The sequence below is a fragment of the Prenolepis imparis genome, unplaced genomic scaffold (assembly GCF_030444845.1).
Source record: "Prenolepis imparis isolate NDT839.2.m4 unplaced genomic scaffold, iyPreImpa1.0 SCAF_7, whole genome shotgun sequence".
Lineage (NCBI taxonomy): Eukaryota > Metazoa > Arthropoda > Insecta > Hymenoptera > Formicidae > Prenolepis > Prenolepis imparis.
Window position 1 is genome coordinate 14192742 of NW_028141165.1, and position 25274 is coordinate 14218015.

A 25274-nucleotide genomic window follows, 5' to 3' on the forward strand; every position below is an offset into this window, starting at 1 on the left:
CATTATTTTTATTTATCGAATTAACAAATCTCAAATTCTTATTTGATGCTGAATCCTGAAAACAGCCGAATTCATAATGTTCGCGCTTCTAGATCCAAAAATATTATTAATTAAAATCACTAGAAAACAAGCTCTTCTATTGGATATCGGATATCGGATGCGATGCGAATTCTGCATTAGGTCCATAGATACCGCGAAAAAGAGGGTTTGTGTCTACTAACATTTCACAGGTTATAATGTGAGAAATTGAAGAATTACATTTCATGAAAGAAATGAAGTGCGAACGTACATGATTTTTCAGAATTATTTTGGATCGAACAATTATTTCAATGGCTTAATTTGAAGTGCAATACGAATTGAATATAGAAATGACTAATTGATATTTTACAATGGAAAGGACGATGAGTATTTTATAATTGACAGAGAGATTATTCTCACACACAGAGTCTTCTTGGACTGATAAAAATATATTTTCACGAGATTTTACTGAGTACGCTATAATAATTTAGCAAAATATGACATGTAGTACTCGGTCAATATTGATAGTATGAAGCTGCACATGTGCTTGCTCTACGTTCCTTTGTTGTTATTATTTCATACATTCTTTGTATCAAGCCATTTAAACAGTAACTTTGAAAAATATGATGATAATGTTACCGCCAAATTTCCACCGTACGACATACCTGTATCTTCAAGCACTTCCTGTTGCGATACGCAAGAAGTAAAAATTACATTTTCTTCTAGCATAGTTGAGAATGAATATATAGTTAAGTTCAAGAATTATTACAAGGCAGATGTACGAGAGAATTACATTAGAACTGTGTTGAGTTCATTTGGCATTAAAAACTGGAAAATTATACCTCGTAACAATGCAGCATCCAAATATCCTAGTGACTTTGATATTGTGCTCTTAAAAGAAATAGATCAAGACCAAGCGTTAAAAGCTCTAATTGACCATCCGCTTATAAAGACAGTGACACCGCAAAGACTTATACAGAGGACATTAAAGTTTATTAATGCGAGTGATTCTTATGTCTTAGCAGATAAAAACTCCAAAAAAAGAATCAATAATCTTACTTTCTCTCATGTAAGTTGTGGTATTATAAATATTTTGAAGTACTATATCCAATTGAGAACTTTTATAATATAACTTTGTATAATATATATATATGAAATTTTAATATTAAATATTAGAAAAAATTTCAGAAAATTCAACTTAGACAATCAACGAATCGACATACATCTAGAAGATTATTAAGAGTCATACCAAGACGAATTACAAGTATACTTGAAGCTGATAAATTATGGAAGATGGGCATTACTGGAAAAAATGTAAAAGTAGCAATATTTGACACTGGACTTGCCGCTAGTCATTCACATTTTAAGAACATCAAAGAAAGAATAAATTGGACAAATGAAAACACTCAGGAGGATGGTCTGGGTCATGGCACATTTGTAGCGGGTGTTATTGCATCATCTTCCGATGATTGTCCAGGTTTTGCTCCAGATGCAGAGCTTTACATTTTTCGCGTTTTTACAAATACTCAGGTATCTATTTCTTTTTGTTAATTACGATTTTATGATGTAAAAAATTTCCTTGACAGGATTATTTAAAGTATATATGCAAATAATATGACTATATAAACAAAATAATATAACATACAAGCATGATTATCATACATTGTTATAATACATTATATATATGTATATATATATTAATATCATCTACAAATATGGCAGGTATCTTATACTTCATGGTTCTTGGATGCATTTAATCATGCGATATTTCGTGAAGTGACAGTGTTAAATCTCAGCATCGGTGGTCCAGACTTCATGGACCAACCATTTGTTGATAAAGTATGGGAAGTTACTGCTAATGGTATCATTATGGTCTCAGCAATTGGCAATGATGGACCTTTATATGGGTAAATAATATAAATTAATATTACAGTTTCTATGTGTATTAAGGTATTTAAAAAAATAAGAGATTTGTATCAAAAATAAAAATTGCTTTTATCTTCAAAAAATAACTTTGTAGACTGAATATTTTTTTATTCAGTTCAGTGAATATTATTTTTTCTTTAAAGCCCTCTCTGATGAATATGCTCTTTTTTATTGTTCTATATATTTAGAAAAAATATATCATGCTATTTTGTTTATATAGCACCTTAAATAACCCTGCCGATCAAATGGATGTGATTGGCATAGGAGGTATTAATTGGGATGATCAACTAGCAAGATTTTCTTCGCGCGGTATGACCACATGGGAATTACCATATGGATATGGTAGAGTTAAACCTGATCTTGTCACATACGGGTCAGGGGTAAGAGGGTCCGCTTTACAGAATGGGTGTAGACTCCTTTCTGGTACTTCCGTTGCTAGTCCCGTTGTTGCTGGTGCAGTTGCTCTATTAGCTAGTGCATTTGTACAAACAAATGAATCTGGATTCATTAAGAAGGTAATTAGAGATGCAATAGTTTTTCATATTCACAATTTGACATGTAGAGCGTTATAAAATAAAACCCTATTGCGTCCTGTGCTTATATGTAATACTGAATGTTTGTAAGATAACACCAGCGAGTATGAAACAAACATTGATAAATTCAGCCCACCGCTTACCTGGAATTGGTATGTTTGAGCAAGGAGCGGGAAAATTAGATCTCCTACAGGCGTATAATTATTTACAATCATATGTATCTCCTGTTGTTACACTCTATCCAAGGTAAACCTTTCTTTAAATATAGAAAATACATTCTATCTTAATTAACTAAAATAATATTAAGCAATACTATGTAAAACCATGATTTCATCAATGATGCAATAATTAATTTCTTGCTTTTTATTAAATGATTAGTTACATAGATTTGACGGAGTGTCAATATATGTGGCCATACTGTACTCAAGCTATGTACTATACTGGTATGCCAACGATAATTAATGTAACTATAATAAACGGCTTGGGTGTAGCTGGAAATGTAGTAAATCTTACATGGCATCCTTACGCCGGTAGTGGCAATGGTGAACGTATTGATGTAGAGATAACGTATAGTGATATTTTATGGCCGTGGACAGGCTGGTTAGCAGTTGCTATAACAGTTCCATCGACATCTCACGACTGGCAAGGCACCGTAAAAGGTTCATATTACAATTAATATTAATTTTAATTTTCTAGTAAATCAATTTATTGTATATTATAGTGGATTATGTTTTTACAGGCCATATTTCGCTCACAATTGAGAGCGATGGAGCAGGTAAATCACAACAATCGATGGTAGAACTTCCATTACAAGCAAAAATTATACCTACCCCTCCTAGACAGTAAGTACATATAATATATAATTGATATATAATGCTACTTTTGAACATATTGTATGACATGGTCTATATGTTTAATTAATTATTCATACTTTTCTCTTTCTCTGCCTTTCTTTTTCTTCAGTAAACGCATTTTATGGGATCAGTATCATAATTTGCGGTATCCAGCCGGATATTTCCCCAGAGATGATTTACGTGTAAAGAACGATCCGCTTGATTGGAATGCAGATCATATACATACAAATTTTAAAGACATGTATCAACATTTACGTAACGCCGGATATTATCTCGAAGTGCTGGGCCATCCGTTTACTTGTTTTGATGCAAAGAATTATGGTACTCTACTTATTGCAGATACAGAAGAAGAATTTTTTCCTGAAGAAGTATACATTTACCATAAAATATCATATTTGTCTTTGTGCCTTTCACGTATATTACATATCAGCATAATAAATTGTTTCCAACTGCAGGTAGCTAAATTAAAGCGAGACGTAGAAGAAGATGGTCTATCGGTGATCATATTTGCGGACTGGTATAATACAGCAGTCATGCAAAAAATCAAATTCTATGACGAAAATACACGTCGGTGGTGGATACCTGAGACGGGAGGTGCTAATATTCCAGCATTGAATGATCTCCTTTATCCTAATTGGGGTGTGGCATTTGGCGATGAAGTACGAAGTGGTCAGTTCGCTCTTGGTCAACATACGCCGGTTATATTCGCGTCTGGCACTACAATAACTAGGTAAAGAATTTCATTCGCACGAAAAACAGCTTTTAAAAAATTCGATATATACAGCAAGATTTTATATCCCCAGATTTCCAAAGGACGGAATCATTCTATATGCAGAGTTACATGATCAAGGTCAGGAATTTCTGGAAAAAGAATCGGGGACATCTGCACTTGTACCAATTCTTGGACTTTTACAAGTTACCAGTGAAAAATTAGCTTCATCATTGAATGATGTTGAAACAGCGTATAATGATAACACTAATAATGAACCAGCAAATACGAATCATATAAAAAAACAGGTGAATACTATTCCTGGCAGACTTGTCGTTTATGGAGATTCAAATTGTATCGATGACAGTCATTTACAAAAATGTATGTACTGCAAGAACAACATATTAACATTATAAAAAATCAATATTTTATAATAATATATATAATATATAAATTAATATATAAATATTAATTATATATATTAGTATTTATATATAAATATATTAATTATATATATTAATATTTATATATAATAATATATAAATATTAATATAATATATTACATTAGAGATAATATATATCTCGTTTTAACTTTTTTAATAAATATTTTATAAGTCTTAAGTTTTTTTTTGCAATTTTATATATAATTTTATATAAGTAAAATATTGTTATTCATGTTTAGCTTGTTTTTGGATGCTTGATGCTATCTTAGAATACACAACAATGGGTTATATACCTACTATTTTTATGAACGAAAATCAAAGAAAACACAAGACTGTTAAAACAACTAGTAATATAGAGATTGGAAAATTACCACTTCGAATGGAAGGAAATCATTTTAGTCATCATAGTAAAGTATTGATGACCAATGGACCAGCAGGCACTTTCAAACCTCTTCCATCATGTCCCACCCCTGTTTATGCTGTACCAGTGTTAGTCAATGAATCTGTGCCAATGTAAGTTTTCATATTTTTGCACATATACATGTAAGCCAATACCAAATAAATATATAAATATTTTTTCATAAACTTTGTACTTGTTAAATATGTTAGATGTATTTATTTTATTATTATTAATCGTCCTCAGATTTTTGCAGGTTCTGTATATATTTGAATATTTTTATCTTTTTTATAGAGATCTTTACAAGCCTCAGAAAATATTATCTGTAGGAGATGCTATAAGTGCAGCAAATTCAGTACTACAGGATACAGAGACCTTGTGGCTCAAAAGAAGAGTTGGTGGTGCTAGTATTCCTACATTGCAACACCTTGACATTGACATTATGGCTTATGATGTGACAGAAGATCATGAAGAAATGGTTGAATATCAATGGAATTATATAGTAGTAATTATTCTTATAGTGATATTTATTATATATCTTTTAAATCGATGGAAATGTTTGGGGATAAAGAGATATTCGTGCAGAAAACGTACAATTGTCAGAATACGTAGAGCCATTCAAACTATTGCTTTGCCTAGACTACCTGCACAAATGTAATTTTATAATTTTATTTATAAGATAAGAACTGTCACTATGTTATATACAAAATACAATTAACACTAAACACATAATATAAATTTTTTAGACATTTATCTTAAAATTAAAAACTATGCAATTATTAAAGTTTATATTATGGTGCCTTTAAAATGTACAATATTCAATGTAAATTTGTAAATAATATCAATTATTTTGACAGAGATCATACATTTACTTTGCCTCTTTATTATCCTCTACTGAAATAATATAATTTATTAATATTAAAGATTTTTTACTTTATTTTCAAACTTAAATCTCTAAACTATTGTTTTCATACATAATTGCTTTTTTTTTTTTTTTTTAATTTTAAATTACAAATTTTGCACTCATATATATATATATATATATATATATATAAATCAGTTATAAAATGGATTATAAGTAACCCAATGTGCTCTATCTTGTTTCGCAGCAGATGTATGAGTAGTAAAGATACTTTTGAAAACTTCCGACGCCTTAGGATCTTTTGCAATGCTGTAATCGCCTTTAGCTTTTCTATAAGCAGGATCGTTAGCTTCAGTTTGATCATTATTAAGCTTAGGAATTACTTTGCTTTCCTTCTTTATCTTCTTTTTAAGTACTTCGTCCATTTTCTTCTCTTCTGTTGGTTCATCATTGCCTAACTTCCTTTTTTCTTTCTTCTGATCAACTTTCCTAATTACCGCACGCTCCTTCATGAGTTCCAGATCACCGTTTTCTGCGTTTAATATAACTATGTCTGTTTCTTTAAAGAGCTGCTGACATTTGTGACATGACTGCAAGAAATTTAATATCTTGTAAATCTTGTTACATTTCAAACTCACATTTAATTGGGGTTCCTCTATTTGATTAATACCAGATTTTTTACTTACCATACTCTTTACTTCTTTGAGAGCACGTTCGCTCATTACACAACCGCATGACCATAAGAAACAAAATTTGTATTTTCCATTCATTTCCAAACCAATGACGGGACAAATGTATGGACTTTTGCCTCCATCTGTATAACCATCTCCTTTTTCAGCTTTATTACCATCAAATGCTGGGTTTGGTGTCAAATTAAGGTTCCTTACATCTTTCAAATTTTTAATATGTACAGCTGATTCTGGAAGTGTATTGCGATCTAAAAGACCTTCTAACACAGATTCCTTACTATATAAACGACCCAGAGTGCAACCCACAACTGGCGGTTGTAATGGCAATTGTCGTATTGCGCAATGTTTCCATTTGAAAGCTAGCTCTGCTTGTTTGTCTTTCTGAAATAATATAATTAAATAAATGGTATTAGCTTTTATTAATTTAGTGCAAATATGTTTACCTTAAGAACTAGAGAATAACGAGTCAAAGAAAGGCATTCGATAATATTAAAGGTAAATATCCAAAATATAAACAATTTTATAAAATTCGATATTATTAATAATTACATAAAATTCAGAATTTTTTATATAAATGAAATTATATCAATTCTTTTTATTCTTACCTGTTCAGGTTTCTTTTTTATTCTAACCAACTCGTCTCTGCGAGGAATAGTACCACCATCGCAACCCATGACAGTTTTTTTTTATAATTTACGAGAGGAATATATTTGAAAATATTGTAAAAATCAACACGTATCAATGTTATATTACAAAGATATTGTAAAAACTGGCAATTAAACCCACAGTATTTAATTATCAGTAGAATTGTTTCTTCTCCGAATTGCTCCAAGCTCCAAGTCCAAATTGCTGCGAGCCACTGGCCTAGTTTACATCGAGCATTTGATACGCGTATCAAGTAGTGAATTTCACCTGATCAGCCAATAACTGAATCAATGTACTAGTTATTTACTATTTGATACGCGTATCAAGGGCACGATGGCCTAGTTTACATCGAGCACTTGATACGCGTATCAAATAGTGCATTTGAGCTGATCAGCCAATCAATAAACGAATTTAATAGTTATTTACTATTTGATACGCGTATCAAGTGCACGATGTAAACTAGGTCGATGTAAACGTGAAGGGAATGAAATGTCTATTGACACGGATATGAGGCATCTAAGATGGCGGCGGCGGATAATTTCACGGAATGTTATCGTTGTGAATGTATATAATGTCTCAACACAGATGTCTATACAAATCTGTGTGTCTCGATTAACGTCGTGCGACGTGAAAATAGACGCTAAATCTGAGGCATCTAAAATGGACGCAACCGTAGACCTCTCACCCCTCAGGAACTACTCCCCGCGTCTAAAAGGGTACTTTACGTTCCATCCAGGTATTCTTACGTCCATGGCTAAGAATAATTCAAATAGAAGATACGCGAAATGATAGAGCTCCACAAGCTCTAGTTACTTTTCTCCTGATTGGCTAATCACTAATTCCACTGAACCAATAGATTTTCAGACATTACATATCGCGGATCGGAGCACCAATAAAAAATTATCACGCTAAAATGAACATCAGGCACAGAATGAAGAGAGAGATATCTTCACTTGAATAATACTTGGTTCTATGTGCAACGCGCAACACGGAACGAGAGAGAGAAAGAGAGAGAGAGAGAGAGAGAGAGCGCGCGTATCGATGCGATGTGGCGGTGCGTTCGGCTTTTAACCTTCAAGTGGCGCCGCGTCACGCGGTCGGAATTCGGCGCGCGGAGTGGGGGACTGTGGTGGGGGGTGAGAGTGGGGGGACGCGCGCGCCGGTCCGCCGCGCGGAGTGGGGGGCTGTGGTGGGGGGTGAGAGTGGGGGGACGCGCGCGCAACCTCCCACTCTCACCCCCCACCACAGCCCCCCACTCCGCGCGCCGAATTCCGACCGCGTGACGCGGCGCCACTTGAAGGTTAAAAGCCGAACGCACCGCGCACATCGACACGCGCTCCAATATTATATATTATATATTCTATGGTTGCGCGATTTGAAATTGGCAACACTGTTCATGCTATAAACTGTAAACTTTGTGACCATGGACGTAAGAATACCTGGACGGATCGCAATACTGCGGGGGTGAAGCACAAAGGGTGAAGGGAATGAAATGTCTATTGACACGGATATGAAGCATCTAAGATGGCGGCGGCGGATAATTTCACGGAATGTTATCGTTGTGAATGTGTATAATGTCTCAATACCGATGTCTCTACAAATCTGTGTGTCTCGATTAACGTCGTGCGACGTGAAAATAGACGCTAAATCTGAGGCATCTAAAATGGACGCAACCGTAGACCTCTCACCCCTCAGGAACTACTCCCCGCGTCTAAAAGGGTACTTTACGTTCCGTCCAGGTATTCTTACGTCCATGATGTAAACTAGGCCATTAAAATGGGACACCCTGTATATGGAGAAATTTTTCCCCCAAAATTAGCCCACAATTCACGGCTCTCCGCGAGAGGTCTCCACCGTCGAGAACAGCGAAGTGTCGTTACTATACGTATACTTTATATATTATATGGCACAGCTCGCGAGTCAGCTGACAGCATTTATTTAGTTCCACCGTTTCGTTATCGAATGAGGCGCAACAGCAGCACATAATTGTCATCACGTGAGAGGTCACAATGTTTTCTGCTGATTTTCTCGTCGGAGAGCAGTCTCGTCCAGCCAGCGAGATTTTTTAAAAATCTGCGGGCAGCATCGAATCCTGGCGATCGGGTCCGCGCTACATCGAAGACTCCGCTCCATTCCTGTACGTTACATTACATCCATCCTCGCGTAATATATGTAATAGAACGTAGTACGTGTTGGCGTTATATATTTGTTTCATCGACATTTGTCTTATTATTGATTTCGAAAAGCGGTCCGATGCCTATCGACGCCATTGAATTAAGAGAGAAAAAGGGCTCCTTTTCCAACGCAATGTTTCTTCTTTCCTGCCGAATTCGTGTATCTGTGAGAAAAAAATTCATCCAAGGACATGGACCACTTGTCGCGCCATAGTTATCGTTCTTCGCGTGGATCGTCGATTGTTTTTTGTCTTTTTTTCTTCTTTTTTTTCGCTTTTTAAAATGTTTATTGGCGGCAGGTTGTTCAGCCCGCCATTCGTTGTACATATAGTCACGTGGATAATGTATTCTAATTATATAACGTTTATAGGCAGATGATGTTCGTCGTGCCACACCCCCTTTTTCCGTACACTCCTATGTTCAATAATCCGCATAAATTTTTATTAATTTTGTATTTTACGTGCGCTCCATCCGATATCATTGTCATTTCTCAAATGGAAATTGCACAAATGTATGCTTACACGCTTGATGCCTTGATGGATGACAAACGTGATGATAGCAGGTGGTTGGGAAAAATCAATCTTGCGTTTATTGAGACTCATAAGATGTATTTATATTAATTTATTTGTTTAATATGTTATCGTTGCCTACAAAGTTGTTTTTAAGGTCCGCAGTCGCAGACACGTGCATATATTATTTTTTATCTTTATATATATTGATATGTAAATAACGTGTATGTTTATAAATGTTTGAGAATTATATATTAAATATTACAACAATTAAAAGTAATTAACAGTTACATGTGCACAATATTTTGTTATGTTATTTCTTCTGTTGTAATATTTAAATAATTTAATATTACACATATACTTATTTCAATTTTTTCAAAAAAATGTCTATTAAATTTTTTAAAACATTTATAAGCAGAAAAGAAAATTATGCATAATTAATAAAATTTATATTTTGATAATTATACTTTTAGCTTACATCATTTACAGATAAAAGCATTAATATTGTTTTAGGTATAGTAAAAAGTTATTTACAAAGGAGGTAAAATGACAGAATACTGGCTGATATCGGCACCAGGAGACAAAACCTGCCAGCAAACATGGGAATCTATGAACAACTTGACATCCAAGCAACATTCTTTGTCGGTAAACTACAAATTTCACATTCCGGATCTAAAAGTTGGAACATTGGATCAATTGGTCGGGTTGTCGGACGACCTTGGCAAACTTGATACATATGTAGAGCAAGTGACACGTAAAGTGGCAACATATCTAGGGGAGGTTTTGGAAGATCAGAGGGACAAGTTGCATGAAAACTTGATGGCTAATAACAGTAAGTAAAAATATATTTATTGCTTTGTTACCTTTTGGACTTTTGTACTTTTTCAACAACAGTCTCTGAAAGGGGAATGAGTTATTATTTAAAGCAAAAATAATTTATGTTATATACATTTATGTGGTGTTCCACAATCATCAGTATAAATACTTTAATGTTTATTTTAAAAATAAAATAAAATAAAACATTTTTTTAATACAAAAATGTCGAAATCACTATAGTTTATGAATTATAAGCTATTAAAATTGGCCACTAATATAACATAAAAATTTTAAGCTCAAATCTATGACTATGCTGACATACAGTATAAGATTTGTCATTATTGATTTTTATATTAACTGATAATATATTACTATTAATAATTAATTTGTCAAAATCAATTGTTACAGTTTACATAGCATTCATATAAGAATAGTATACATATAAGTATTCGTATATAAGAAACAACAAACCAAAATCAGATTAATGTTTTTTCTTTTTTTTATTATTTTGTATATCATACATTTAATAATAATGAAATAAGATTCTTTCTCAAATAAAAATACAAAAATATTGAATATTTATATATATTGATAATATTACATGCAGAGTTTAAGGCCTATAATAATATCATGAATTTGTTTAATATTTAACTTATAAAGTCTATATGTTGTTGATATATATGCTAAAAATATCTATAAAAAAAGTTTAAAATAAATATACATATTTAATTAATTATGAAGCCTTACAATGATATATCATAATTTTTTATTTAAAACAAAAATGGATTAATATGAATTAAAAAATTTATTAGGTGATCTACCATCATATATAACTCGATTCCAGTGGGATATGGCTAAATATCCTATCAAACAATCTTTGAGAAATATAGCGGATATTATTAGTAAACAAGTGGGACAAATCGATGCTGATCTGAAAACTAAGTCTACAATATACAATAATTTGAAAGGCAGCTTGCAAAATCTTGAGAAGAAACAGACGTAAGTTTGATTTTTCATGTTTTGAAGAATCTAATCTTTGACAAATTATTAAGTAAAAAGATATCATAATTTTACATATTCTCAATAGGGGAAGCTTATTAACGCGTAATTTAGCAGATTTAGTGAAAAAGGAACATTTTATCTTGGACAGCGAATATTTAACTACTTTGCTTGTGATTGTACCAAGGTGAGTAAATGCATACACAGCACAAATTTAGGCAGTATACTATAATTATTAAAGCTGTCATATAAGAATTAATGTTAATTGTATATATATGTTAATTATTATTATATAGGATAATTGTTCATAATGTGAAAAATAAATATTTGTCTCTTATATTTTTAGATCCAACGTTCAGGATTGGTACGGATGTTACGAAAAATTGACAGATATGATTGTACCACGTAGTACTCACCTTATTACTCAAGACTCAGAATATGGATTATTTACAATCACTTTATTTAAAAAAGTAATGGACGAATTTAAATTGCATGCTCGTGAGAAGAAATTTATTGTACGAGATTTTATATATAATGAAGAAGAACTAGCAGCAGGTTTGTTTAAATATTAAAATCTTCATAAATTAACATATGAATATATCTACATTATGTAAAGAGTGGAGTTTTTATTTTGTTTACATTGTAGGAAAGAATGAAATTACAAAGTTGGTTACTGATAAAAAGAAACAATTCGGACCACTCGTTCGCTGGTTAAAAGTGAATTTCAGTGAATGCTTTTGTGCTTGGATTCATGTCAAAGCTTTACGTGTATTTGTTGAATCTGTTCTTAGGTACTATTAAACTGTATAAAAATGTAATGATAATATGTACAGTCAATAGAGTGATATATAACGTATTGTAATATAATTTGTAGATACGGCTTACCTGTCAATTTCCAAGCAATATTATTACATCCGCATAAGAAATGTGCAAGAAGATTACGTGATGTCTTGAATCAGCTTTATGCTCACTTAGATTCATCTGCTACATCTTCAACAGTGCACAATCAAGATGTAAGTTATACAAAATATGTTGTTATATATCTAATAGTATATAATATATATATACACACTATTAGAATTAAATTAATTTAATTTTAAAACATTTATTAAGTTTCTTGTCATAATTATTACAAGTAAATATGTTTATTTTGAAAACAAATTTCAATATAAATTTTTTGTGAAATTTATATTTACAAAGATATTTTAATTTTAACAGAATGTGGATATACCAGGACTAGGTTTTGGCCAAAGCGATTATTACCCATATGTTTATTATAAGATCAACGTGGATATGATTGATAACAAGGTCTAATTAGAATTTACTTTCCTTTTTCCGCATATTACATTTCCTTTTATTTGTGAAGACACGTCTATTACATCAAGAATCTATTGGCGGTGCGTTCAAATTTCTCGTCTGTATTAATACATTTTCAAAAATTTCTTTTGATTCTTTAAAAATTATATGTATTTATAATTATAAAGTATAAATTATGATTTATTATAAAATTGAAGAAAATCGTCACATAGCCTTTCTCAGAAAGAAATCTTTATTTTTTTTAAATTAATAAAATATTGGGAGTACTATATTGTGCACTCAGAATTGTGCACAATAGTTTGTGCATTTCCTGATATATATTTTCTTCAAGTGTTCAATATAAAGAAAATGATTATATATGAAATTATATATAACAATAGTTAAATTCTCAAATAATTTTTATCAAAATTACATCTGAATTATATTTACAAAAATATATCTATAATAATATAAATTGTATTTCTGATAATTTATTTGATTTTATTAATTAACTTACTTTTTAATACTTGAGCGCAATTTTACATATTAGCGACAAAGGAAATTCATACCACTTCTAATGTATTATTGTATTACTACAATGTGTAATTCTATGCATTGATCTGTCATATGCAGAGTTGAAGTGTTGATCTTTTCATATGTAAGAAATCAGGACTTACACAGAAATATAGGCCTTGTTATATATCTATAAAGAACATTCATAAATGTATGATACGAATATATTTAATGAAATGAATGTTATCCGCAATTTAGAAAATAAATATCTTATTGTTGAATATATTAAAACAAGTTTTATGTGTCATGTGTATTCTTATAGTATTTTATTGTTTTAAATATATTTAATAATTATAAATAAATAATTTTCATATGTGCATATATTGTATGCAGATTAGATACATATGGCATAGAAAAGTGATTGTCACATTATTGTTAAAGTATAAATTTCCATATATTATATACTATTTAATTGAAATATATTACAATTGCCGATTATAGCGGCCAAATATCTTAATAGATTGAAGGTATCTAATGATAATAGCAAATTTATGGAATAACAATTATATATATTAAAGTTTTTCAAACTTTTTTGATTTTATAAAATTAATTTTCAAGAACAATATTAGTTTGATATAATATAAAATATGAAGAAACTATATATTTGTTGATTGTAATTACTCATAAGTCAATAGTAATTTTTTTGCCAATTCTATATTTATGAATCTGTAATTTATATATTTCTAAATTGGCACTGTTACAATCTGCACAAAATAAATATTTTTGAAATACATTACATTATATCATAAACTTATAAAGATGTATTTACTGAAAACATTTTGTTATTAAATAAACCCAATTTCCTATATTAATTACAATATAAATTACATAAAAAACAGTGTAAAATACAAATGTTCATGTATAGTATGGTTTCATATTATAAAGTTGGTCATTGAATTGCACGATTATTGTAACATGCAAACCAATGCTTTAATTGTATTAGAGTAGAAATCAATGACAATATCAATAAAACTTTGTCTTTTAAGCCTATACAAAGAAGTGAATTCTGGTGTGTAATAAGCAAAACAAATGAACAGAGTTCAATTATGTAAATACGATTAAAATATAATCATATAGTCAATTAATTGTTGTGCGTTATGTACAAATAAATGTAATTGTACAAATAATAAATACTTTAAATTTAATTGACGATATCTTTTGTTAATTAAATTTTTTATATTACTCCTGTGATTTCTTGAATATAACTATATTTTATATATGGAATTATGTTAACCGCAAGCATATACAATCATACAATATATGTACAAACTCATGTCGGCATACAATTATATATATGGTAAACCGGTTTTTTATAATTTCTCTGCTATATTATTATGCTTATTATGCTATAATTATGTCATATTATCCTGATATGGTTCATAATAAGAAGTTAAATGTTTAATAACAAGAGGATGTTGCTTAACTCTTCATTATTTATAAAAATATGTTCTCGTAAATTAACATTTTCTCGGGTACATTTATCCTTTCTAAGTATTTATAAAAATTTTTAAAGAAATATTTAAATATATTTAAATTAATGATAAGCTTCAATAATAAAATAATAAAAATAAGCTTGAGGAGCAAAATTTCTGTTATACACGTATTAACACTAATAGTAAATTTACATATTGCGATTCGCTTTTGTAACAAGAATTAGTATAGTTTTTAACACAAAATTAAAAATCCTTTATTACGTATTTCATTTGTAACAAAAATATGAGTACAAATGTTTCGATTCTCAACTCAACCCTCTTTAGTGATATAAAAACGTAGAAATCGTCAAATATAATCAGTCAACTGTACAAACTAAAATCATAAAATCAAGGAAGGATAATAATTCTGCTAGTGGATATTCCCATAGATTCACGATGATTGCTCACAAGTCATCATCAATCGCAAAGTTTTTTTCTAGAACTTGTGGGAGTTTATGATAAATCAGGTGAAAAAACCGCCTGAAAATTCAATACTGATGGACGAGCAAAATGAAAATATCGAAATTTAAATTATCCATAACTCACCAACGAAGAATCTATGACAGGAATTCTCAATATTACTTGAGAAAACGCAGACATAACTCACATTTAAATTTTAAATTGTCATATAGACAATAACAATAAAAACAGATGAGAGCAACAGGGATGTCATAAACAAATAAGAATAAAAAATTCAAAATAACATGTGATCAATACAGACAATAAAGATTAACATGAAAACAGATGAAAGCAACAAGAACGTTAGAAACAAATAAATATAAAATTTTAAATGCAGTCGATTTAAATCTTATTAAACTTATCAATAATCACTTATCAATAAGAATTAAATAATTTTCTGCTAGATTGAGACTAGGTTTTTGTTTTAAAATGTATAATTAATCTTTTCTAGATGAAGAACTCTCTTTTCTTGCGAAACTACATTGAAATAAATAATTCTTCAGCTAGAATTTCTATATTATTTCAATGGAATTCGTGATTTAATTGTGGTTTGTATCATAAAACTCTGACAGCATTCTAATGTATTAATAATGTCCTGAGATAAAAATTTTCCATCTACTAGATTGGCTTATATGAGGCATCACAGTTACAATTAATTTTATAAACAATTTGTTGTGATAAGATTAAGAAAATGAATTTTCATGAATTTTAAGACTCTTGTAGTCCTTTATTGACATTATACTAAATTATGACATCAAAAGCGAAAAATCATGAGTTTTTTGTTGTAAAATACTTTGAAATAAATAAGTTTTTTAAAATTAACACACTTCATGTTTAATAATATAAATTAGTAAAATACGTCAAAAAACTTTTGATTCGTGAATTAAAAACAGTTGTAAATCTTAATCAATCATTAAAATTCTCGTGAAAATGTTGAACAAATACAAATAAGTTATACAATCAGTTATTAATGCAGAATAAAAAAAAGTTTTCGGTATATTTTACTAATTCATAATATTGAAGACGAGTGATTGCAAAAAACTTATTCATTCCCATATGTATTCCGCAAGAAAAAATTTATATAATTTTTTGATTCTGATGTCATAATTCAATATATGGCTGCAGTAGAACCTTAATAAAACGTTTTAATTAATTGTTACATCGTTATATCTATATATATAAATATAAATATATATATATATGTATATATTCATACTATTAACAATTTTTACATTTACCTAATTCCAAAAATAATTTTTAAAAGACAAAAAATGCAATTATAAATATTTATACTGAAAGAGAATATAGTCGTTGAAATCATAATATTGAAAAATAAATATATTGATTAGAATCAAAATATATAGATAGATCGATTCAAACAAAACAGCGAAAAATAAAGAAAAATTCTCATTTAATATTATATTAATATTTAATTTTAGAACACATCTTGGAATGGGAAATGAGCTTTGTCCGGTTCGATAAGATCAGCGAGAAAACAGGTGGTGCCGGCGATACCTTCGTAAAGTGAATACGGTGAATCGGGTGTGCGTGCATCGGACTTAAATTGTGGTGAGTTCATAAAGTCTGCAAATTTGGCAGCTCGATAGAGGTGAAGTTGATTTCCAGTGAGTCTATATAAAAGAAGGAAGACATAGCCGTTGCCAGCCACACCGTGACAAATCCCAGGTCCTTTTTTCAAAAGGCCTTTGCGCCAGACAAGGTCACCAGCAAGTACGCATGAGTTTAGATAACGCTGATCCTTCCAACGCAGATATGCTGCTGCCATCAGGTAAACGACACCAGGAGCACCGTGACACCAGTGCACTAATTCATCGTCGCCATCTCTGGGATTTCGTCCAGAATAATATCCTGTGTCATCCATAGCGCATGGAAAATTACCAGAACTCGTTTGCAAGCTCAAGAGATAATCTACACATGTTCGTGTAGTGTTATTAATATCCGCATTGTTATCTAAGAATGATGGCACCTGGACATAAAGGAAAATACAATTAAATATAGATATATATATTTTTTTTTTTTTCAGAAAGCATTAATCAAACATTATCTTAATTATAATTAATTTCCTTTGAAATTTTATGTAGGCTCTCGATAATTATTTCAAATATTTATTATAATCACCTGTATAAGGACTTGCAAAATTGCACAGAGTCCATGCGCTGCACCTAGGTATTCCGTGCCATAGTATGCATACATTAATGGACACGGACTGTTATGTACTCGCGCGTACATCTGGCCCGAGGCAACGATCGTTCGCGCGATTTCGTGCATCATGTCGAGTGGCACCACGGCATTTTTCATCATGCGATTCAGCCACAACGCGCCGTACAAGAAGCCAGCGCGGCCGACAAAAAACTCGTCCGATCCGCATTTGAGAAAGTTCACTTCCTTGCAACGTGCTCCCGCCGTTATGTAGCGTTTTATAAATTCACTAGCGGTTTTCTCATCCCCTCGGACGTTCGCGAGGACTGCGGCCACTGCCAGGATACCCCAATCTCCTACAATATATAATCGAATCAATTATTTTAAATTAAATAGATCATAACTTTCAAATTTTATTTCATCTCTCTATTGAGAAATATTTTAAGAAATATTTTAAGCATACAATAATAGGAAAAAATTATTATTAGTATTATTATTTTTATATATATATAATATTAGTATATAATTATTAGTTATATATAATATTATAATATATTATTAGTATTATTTTATTATATATGAATATTATTATTTTATTTCAAAATTATATTATTTCTATACTTAATATTGATCACTATACCATTATCTACCATAGATAGCAAAAGTAGTCATTTTAGTGTCATTTTCATATCAAATTACATTAAAATGACTACTTATGTTATCTGGGTAATACATAGAAAATTTTTTTAAGGAATTGTAGCTGATATTTTTTTGTTTTATTATAAATATACTTCATATTAATTAAATTAATAATATTTTTGTGATAATTATTCCCATTGTGATTATTTTTTGAGAAATTTGAGAATAGTGCTGCAATAATTAATTTTTTCTCCTTCTTTCCATTACAATTTTGCTCATATGTTATTCTATAGAAAATCGGAGTAAAATTAAAAAGATACATATTTTTTTGAATGGCTCTCTGTTTCTTTTACACTAATCATTTGAATTAAAACCATTCATCATCAGATATTTAGCAATAAAAATGCTACAGCGATACACAGCTTTCAGAAAATATTTATTTATGAATTTCAACATTTGAAATTGAAAATGATTGTAAATTATTTACTTTTCTTTCAATTCATAAAGAGTGTATATGAAGTCAATATTTTTGACTTATGATATTAGAATAGCGTCAATCTCAATCAGCAAATCCCTGCCAATTAATGGTCCACCCAGGATTTATATATTCTTTTTTACTAATTATTATTCATTTTTATAAATTGTTTAATCTCCCATCTTTGAAAGAGAGCTCGTACCATATTATAGAGTTCATTGTCAATAACACTGTTCAACAAAAAATGACTTTTTTTCGAACACCGGAACGAGACTAGTCGTCTCTTATAGTTTTTTGGATGTTGAACACAAATCTGGTTTCCAAATTGCTCTATCACGTCACAATCTTGAGAAATTTGTAATTAAAGTTGCAAAAAAGGGCTATTTTCACCAACTTTGTCATATTATAGCTACAATATGTGACGTGCTGGAGAAGTTTTTTTGCAATCAAAATAAAGTATATTGTTAGGACTTTCGATCCTCAAAAGGAATTTATGGTACCAGTTATGGTTAATAAAATATCCACGATTAAATATGAGGTGTATTGCGGAAGTTAGCTAATGACTCGTCATTAACGATTTATCAAGTAGTTTTTAAGTACGTTTATTTAAACTTAAGGTTTTTTAGGTCGCTGAATACGAATCCAATGTCAAATTCAAAATAGAAAACTTAATATGTTAAAAAATGTTTAGATTGCAATCTAAGCATTTTTTAAGTTTTGTCATCCGTCATATTGAGTCCATCATTTTAAGTTTGACAATTTTGACATTGGATATGTATAAATTTAAAATAAACATACTTAAAAGCTACTTTATAAATCGATAATGATGAGTCGCAGCTAACTTCCGCAATACATCTCATATTTAACCATGGATATCTTATTAACCATAATCTACACAGAAAATTCCTTTTGAGGGTCGAAAATCCTAACAATATACTTTATTTTGATTGCGAGAAAACTTCTCCAGCACGTCACATATCTATATATATAAAATCCCTATTCTGTCTGTTGTTGAATTGATCGGGTACTTCCCAACATGCTAGAAACACCAAGTTTCGCATGGTGATAGGGGTCCACCTCCAGGTAATGGGAAAATTCTTGAAATCTGGCGTAGACAGGCTTTTCCCCTAGTTGTAGCTATAATATGACAAAGTTTGTGAAAATAGCCCTTTTTTGCAAGTTTAATTGCAATATATATATATAAAATCCCTATTCTGTCTGTCGTTGAATTGATCGGGTACTTCCCGACATGCTAGCAACACCAAATTTCGCATGGTGATAGGGGTCCACCTCCAGATAATGGGAAAATTCTTGAAATCAGGGGGTCTATTTTTGAAACGAGGACCCTAGATATTGCATGCGATATCACTCTTGCGCAGGTTTTTTGTATCATGTAATAACTGCGCAAGAGTGATATTCATGAAATATCGTATGCGATATTTTTCGAGAATAAGGGCCCTGGCGTAGACAGGCTTTTCCCCTAGTTGTAGCTATACTATGACAAAGTTTGTGAAAATAGCCCTTTTTTGCAAGTTTAATTACAATATATATATATATATATATAAAATCCCTATCCTGTCTGTCGTTGAATTGATCGGGTACTTTCCGACATGCTAGAAACACCAAGTTTCGCATGGTGATAGGGGTCCACCTCCAGGTAATGGGAAAATTCTTGAAATCTGGCGTAGACAGGCTTTTCCCCTAGTTGTAGCTATAATATGACAAAGTTTGTGAAAATAGCCCTTTTTTGCAAGTTCAATTGCAAATTTCTCAAGATTGTGACGTAGTGGAGCGATTTGAAAACCAGATTTGTGTTCAGAGTCCAGAAAACTATAAGAAACGACTAGTTTCCGGTGTTTTTTTTTCTTGTTAAACAGTGTAATACCCAAAAGAAAGCCGGTGCCGGAACGTCCCTCGTGACGTTTCACCAGAGACGAGCGCAAATAATGTTCGGCTAATGACAGATGCTTGTCGGTCTCGTCCTTCAATAGAGGATGTTCGGCAAGTCGTAGAAACGCATAAGAGATACCGGATGCACCGACATACAGACCACCGTCTGTCTCCGCACGTTCAGGCGGCTCCTTATCAACGATACGCTGCAGAATATTGCGTAGATTAATTTTAGCCGCACTTTGAGTATCGTAGATATCACGTTGCATCGATGCCGCATTACTGGAGATCTTCTCGTATTCATTCACAAAGTATCTGGATCGGTGCGACATTGTGTCGGAAAAATTCTTAATGTTTACTCTTCGAAGCAATAAATTATTATATTGATAAACGCGTACTGCGTTTAACATTTATATATAGACGTGTGTATTCAAAACATAAATACGGCATAGAGCATGGAACTTGTAAAGAGAAGCGTCCTATGACTAGAATCTCGAGCAACTAATCATCAGAGTAGATATATACAGGGTGTGTCAAAAGTCTGGAAACGATTGAATACTTCATAAACTATGCATTTTAGAAAAAAACGTGTTTTAAATAAAAATTGTCGCAATATTCTGCATAAAAAGTTATGAGGATGAAATGGTCAAAAAGTGAATAGTTTGTGAGATATTTTATATTTTAATTTGACATAATCTCACATAAACTATTCACTTTTTGACCATTTCACCCTCATAACTTTTTATGCAGAATATTGCGAGAAAATTTTTAAGCCCTACAACTTTTATTTAAAACATTTTTTTCTAAAATGCATAGTTTATGAAGTATTTAACCGTTTCCAGACTTTTGACACACCCTGTATAATGATAAAAAGAAACCAATCGCGTTGCTTGATTTGCAATGGACAGCCGAATCTAGCATCGCGATTGGTCGAATCCTTTTACAATTTTTATAAATTTAACACATTTTTGTTTTATAAAAACTTGACAGAGAAATAAGAAAACAAAAAAAAATTTTTTATATTATATTTAACAATACTAAATTACTTTGTTTTTTATTATAATACATTAATATATTATTAATATAAGTTATAATTATTAATTAATCATTATATTCCTTCTGTACTTAAATGATTTTTAATTAAAATTTTATTACGTACAACTATAAAATACAATTAAAGTTTATTACAAATTGCATGTAATGAAAAAATTTTATTGTAAAAGTCAGACTAAATTAAAAAGAAAACAACCTGTCCAACCAAACTTACTGCCTCAACCAAACGCAGGTTATATCTTCTATATATATTTGTATATTAGTAAACTTTATCACATTAAAATTAATAATTAAACTTTGCTAAAGTAACTACAAATAAAAATCAATAACAGTATTTCAGCGCTATACTTAAAAAAGTTTACATAACACAGCAATCTTGTTGGGAGTCCATTCCAGGTAACGGAAGAACGGGATTTCCTTCAGAATCAAATTGAAAGAGTGAACATTGTTCGCCAACAAGATCTTCTGGTGCTTGACCGTAAGTTTGCATTTGTGTCATAAGTTTCAATATAGTTTCAAACCGACGTTTTTTAATTTCTTCCGTATCATCTTTGTTCTCCTTCTCCAATTCAATACACACCTTATACAAGATATAAATATGTTAATCATAAAGAAATTCAGAATATATTGTTTTATTATTAACATACCTTTTGCATCAACTCTGCTTGTTTAGTATATCTTTGCAGATCAGAAGGATTCAGAGTTGCTTTATGTTCCTCTAAGTATGCTGGATACTTATCTGATAATTCTTTCAATGATGGATAAAGAATTTCCTTTGATAAAAGGTGTTCCATCATTCCTTGCATAAACGGTAATATATCACCAGTGTCGCTATCAAGAGATGTTCGGCCTAGCATAGCGGCTAAATCTGTATCATTCTAAAAAAAATTTTTATCTACTTTAATTATCATTTAATTCTGTTAAAAAATGAACTGAAAATAATATTATCACAAGCTGTCATACACGCATACATATTATTATTACTATGATGCAAAATAAAAATAATATAAATAAATAATATCAATGCTAATGCTATCATTTTTTAGAATTAACAAAATTTGATTAAAAGTCATATACAGCATTTTACTATGTTATAAGAATCGAAATACCTGTAAATTTTCAGAATTTGTAGTCAAATCCTTTAAAACTTGTGAAATGGTTGATTGAAAATCTGCACTAATATTGTCTTTTTCTTCATCTGTAATATCACTGGCCGATGTTTCTCCAAGCTTTTGCAAAGCAGCTTCTAGTTCATTGTTGCCTAACAATACATTCCAGTAGTAATATATGTATATTTTTTGTATATTTTTTATTAAACTTACCATTTTGTAATAAGTTTTGCAAATTTTTTTCAAACTGATCAGTTGTTTGTTTAAGAAAATCTTCTGTCCATTCCTCTACAAACGGTTCAGACGTTTCAGATGTTTCACATTTATCACTTTGCTTCTGCGAATCCAAAGTATTTGTCGTATTTGTCGTATTGTCCTTTTCAATATTTGACACAGCCACTTTGTCAAAATCTTCTAAAGCACCTGAAGAACAAGACTTAAACTTTAGAATATACAATATATTGTCAAATTTCAAAATTTAATAGCTTGTACGATACAAAATGCAACTAAATGTTATATTCTTTTAATATGAAAAATATTTTTTGAAATCTAAATTATGAAACAATTTATTATATAATTTTTTTTTATTGGCTACAGAAAAATGAATGTGTGTTGCAGATATGTGGATTTGCATGTGTGCGTCAAAGGTTAGTTTAATCTATTTCTTTTTTAAAACGAAATATGATAATTGTATTTACTATCCAGCAAAACATTTAATTCTTGATCTTCCTCCTGAGCTTCATTTTTTGATTGTTTGGTATTGTCAGTCATATTTGTATATAATAAGTGTAATATTTGGATCAACTTCAATCTCCTCTGGGTCGATAGGAATGATAAGCAAACTTCGTGTCTCACAATCCTAGGAATTTTACCCCATGTTCTTCTCATAAGAACACATTCACATATATTCCTAACCAACATATATAGAGCTGGATTAATCAGCACGATTGACCAATCAGAGAATCCTAATGTTCAACTGGCCAATAAACAACGTGGACTATCGAATTCCGTTCATTATTCTCTGCTTCTATTGGCGGATATAGAAAAAATATTAGGAATAAATATTGAATATTAGAAATAGGAATTATTTTAAAATAAAAAACTGATATATACAATTACAAATCGGATATAAAGATTACTAACTTATCAGCCCTTACTAATCCTTTATACCTGAATTTGTACTTTATATTTATATCTTTTCAATTTTAATATTTTAAAATAATTTTTATTCCTACATTTAATATTAATAATATTTGTATAATATTATATATTATATAATTATATAATATATATTATATATATTATTAATATATATGTATATAATATATATTATATATTATAATAATATATATGTATATAATATAATATATATATTATATTATATATTAATAATATATGCGTATATTATAATATACCAGGTGTCCCATTTTAAAGGACCCACTCAAATATCTCATTGTCAGAAACACTGCGTTAAATCGAAAAATGTTTCCTACAAAAGTTGTAGGTTTTCGAGGGGGACATAACATAGGGTACTTTCCGATTCATGCATGATGCGCATGAAGTGACAGAAAATGTATAATATGCGTGACAAAAACTATAGATTTTCTGTACCCATAGTAACAATGGGTCCACAATAGGTGATTTAAGCCCTAAGCCTTAAGAAATTGATCAATCGCAGTCAAGTATGAGGAGAAAACTCGACTCTGATTGCTCAATTTCTTAAGGCTTAAGGCTTAAATCACCTATTGTGGACCCACTGTAATATTCATTTGACCTTGGGCGGCGTCTCCAAGGTTAGTGAAGGTTAACCTTAAGTGAAGGTAAGGGTGCCGTCACATGGGGCGTAACTTGCGTAAGCGTAACCAGCGGATCGCCAATCACCGAGTTATTCCGATAGAGCCCTTCGTCGAGCTCTATCGGAATAACTCGGTGATTGGCGATCCGCTGGTTACGCTTACGCAAGTTACGCCCCATGTGACGGCACCCTAAGAATGAATTTTGAAGAAAATAAAAAAATGCTTCAGATAAAAGTTGTTCAAATTAATTAATAGAAAAAGATGTTATAACAAAAAATATGGGTTTCCATTTAAAAAAGTTATTCTCACCTTCACTTGACCTTGGAGACGCCGTCCAAGGTCATATGAATATTACTATGTTATGTCCCCCTCGAAACCCAACAACTTTTGTAGGAAACATTTTTTGATTTAACGCAGTGTTTCTGAGATATTTGAGTGGGTCCTTTAAAATGGGACACCCGGTATATTATATTATATATTAATTTATAATATATATTATATATTATATATTAATATATAATATATATTATATTACATATTATATATTAATATATAATATATATTATATTATATATTATATAATATGTAATATGTATATTATATATTAATATAATATGTAATGTATATTATATATTAATATAATATATATTATATTATATATTAATATTTAATGTTTATTCCTAATATTTTCTCTATTGCGTGCAGGGCCTAATTTTTTTTGTATTGTGAGCAGGGTCTTAGCTTCGTGAATTCAATGAATGTGTAGGAACATCTTCTT

General features: G+C 30.5%; 5 protein-coding genes across 8 annotated transcripts; 2 read left to right on the forward strand and 3 right to left on the reverse strand.

Moving 5' to 3' along the window:
- The first annotated feature begins 190 nt into the window (after nt 1-190).
- Nucleotides 191-5724, forward strand: S1p (membrane-bound transcription factor site-1 protease). 3 transcript variants are annotated; one of them, XM_083042047.1, is made up of 12 exons: nt 191-1087; nt 1195-1548; nt 1741-1925; nt 2165-2459; nt 2569-2723; nt 2856-3136; nt 3217-3319; nt 3441-3699; nt 3787-4061; nt 4135-4421; nt 4723-4996; nt 5175-5724. In XM_083042047.1, the coding sequence occupies exons 1-12, from the start codon at nt 548-550 to the stop codon at nt 5536-5538; spliced, it is 3372 nt and encodes a 1123-aa protein (XP_082898173.1). In that variant the 5' UTR covers nt 191-547; the 3' UTR covers nt 5539-5724. The 3 variants fall into 3 exon arrangements, with proteins under 3 accessions (XP_082898173.1, XP_082898174.1, XP_082898175.1); XM_083042048.1 differs by having other exon boundaries at nt 1207-1548; XM_083042049.1 differs by lacking the exon at nt 5175-5724 and having other exon boundaries at nt 4135-4348; nt 4723-4887.
- A 130-nt stretch (nt 5725-5854) lies between these two features.
- LOC145938422 (replication termination factor 2) lies at nt 5855-7416 on the reverse strand. The gene is made up of 3 exons (XM_083042050.1): nt 7037-7416; nt 6429-6812; nt 5855-6332 (listed from the first exon to the last, which is right to left on the reverse strand). The coding sequence occupies exons 1-3, from the start codon at nt 7103-7105 to the stop codon at nt 5937-5939; spliced, it is 849 nt and encodes a 282-aa protein (XP_082898176.1). The 5' UTR covers nt 7106-7416; the 3' UTR covers nt 5855-5936.
- Nucleotides 7417-8981: 1565 nt separating this feature from the next.
- Nucleotides 8982-13762, forward strand: Vha44 (V-type proton ATPase subunit Vha44). Of its 2 annotated transcripts, XM_083041750.1 has the most exons (9): nt 8982-9213; nt 9323-9812; nt 10273-10591; nt 11388-11574; nt 11663-11761; nt 11921-12129; nt 12221-12365; nt 12449-12587; nt 12793-13762. In XM_083041750.1, exons 3-9 carry the CDS (start codon nt 10306-10308, stop codon nt 12886-12888), a joined length of 1161 nt encoding a protein of 386 aa, XP_082897876.1. In that variant the 5' UTR covers nt 8982-9213; nt 9323-9812; nt 10273-10305; the 3' UTR covers nt 12889-13762. The 2 variants fall into 2 exon arrangements, with proteins under 2 accessions (XP_082897876.1, XP_082897875.1); XM_083041749.1 differs by lacking the exon at nt 9323-9812 and having other exon boundaries at nt 8983-9213.
- A 1343-nt stretch (nt 13763-15105) lies between these two features.
- LOC145938258 (lanC-like protein 3 homolog) lies at nt 15106-20986 on the reverse strand. Its single transcript, XM_083041748.1, has 3 exons — nt 20534-20986; nt 17514-17890; nt 15106-17361 (listed from the first exon to the last, which is right to left on the reverse strand). The coding sequence occupies exons 1-3, from the start codon at nt 20946-20948 to the stop codon at nt 16810-16812; spliced, it is 1344 nt and encodes a 447-aa protein (XP_082897874.1). The 5' UTR covers nt 20949-20986; the 3' UTR covers nt 15106-16809.
- Nucleotides 20987-21548: 562 nt separating this feature from the next.
- Nucleotides 21549-23570, reverse strand: Pex19 (peroxisomal biogenesis factor 19). Its single transcript, XM_083042639.1, has 5 exons — nt 23399-23570; nt 22914-23123; nt 22701-22852; nt 22239-22469; nt 21549-22171 (listed from the first exon to the last, which is right to left on the reverse strand). The coding sequence occupies exons 1-5, from the start codon at nt 23469-23471 to the stop codon at nt 21950-21952; spliced, it is 888 nt and encodes a 295-aa protein (XP_082898765.1). The 5' UTR covers nt 23472-23570; the 3' UTR covers nt 21549-21949.
- Nucleotides 23571-25274: the final 1704 nt, after the last annotated feature.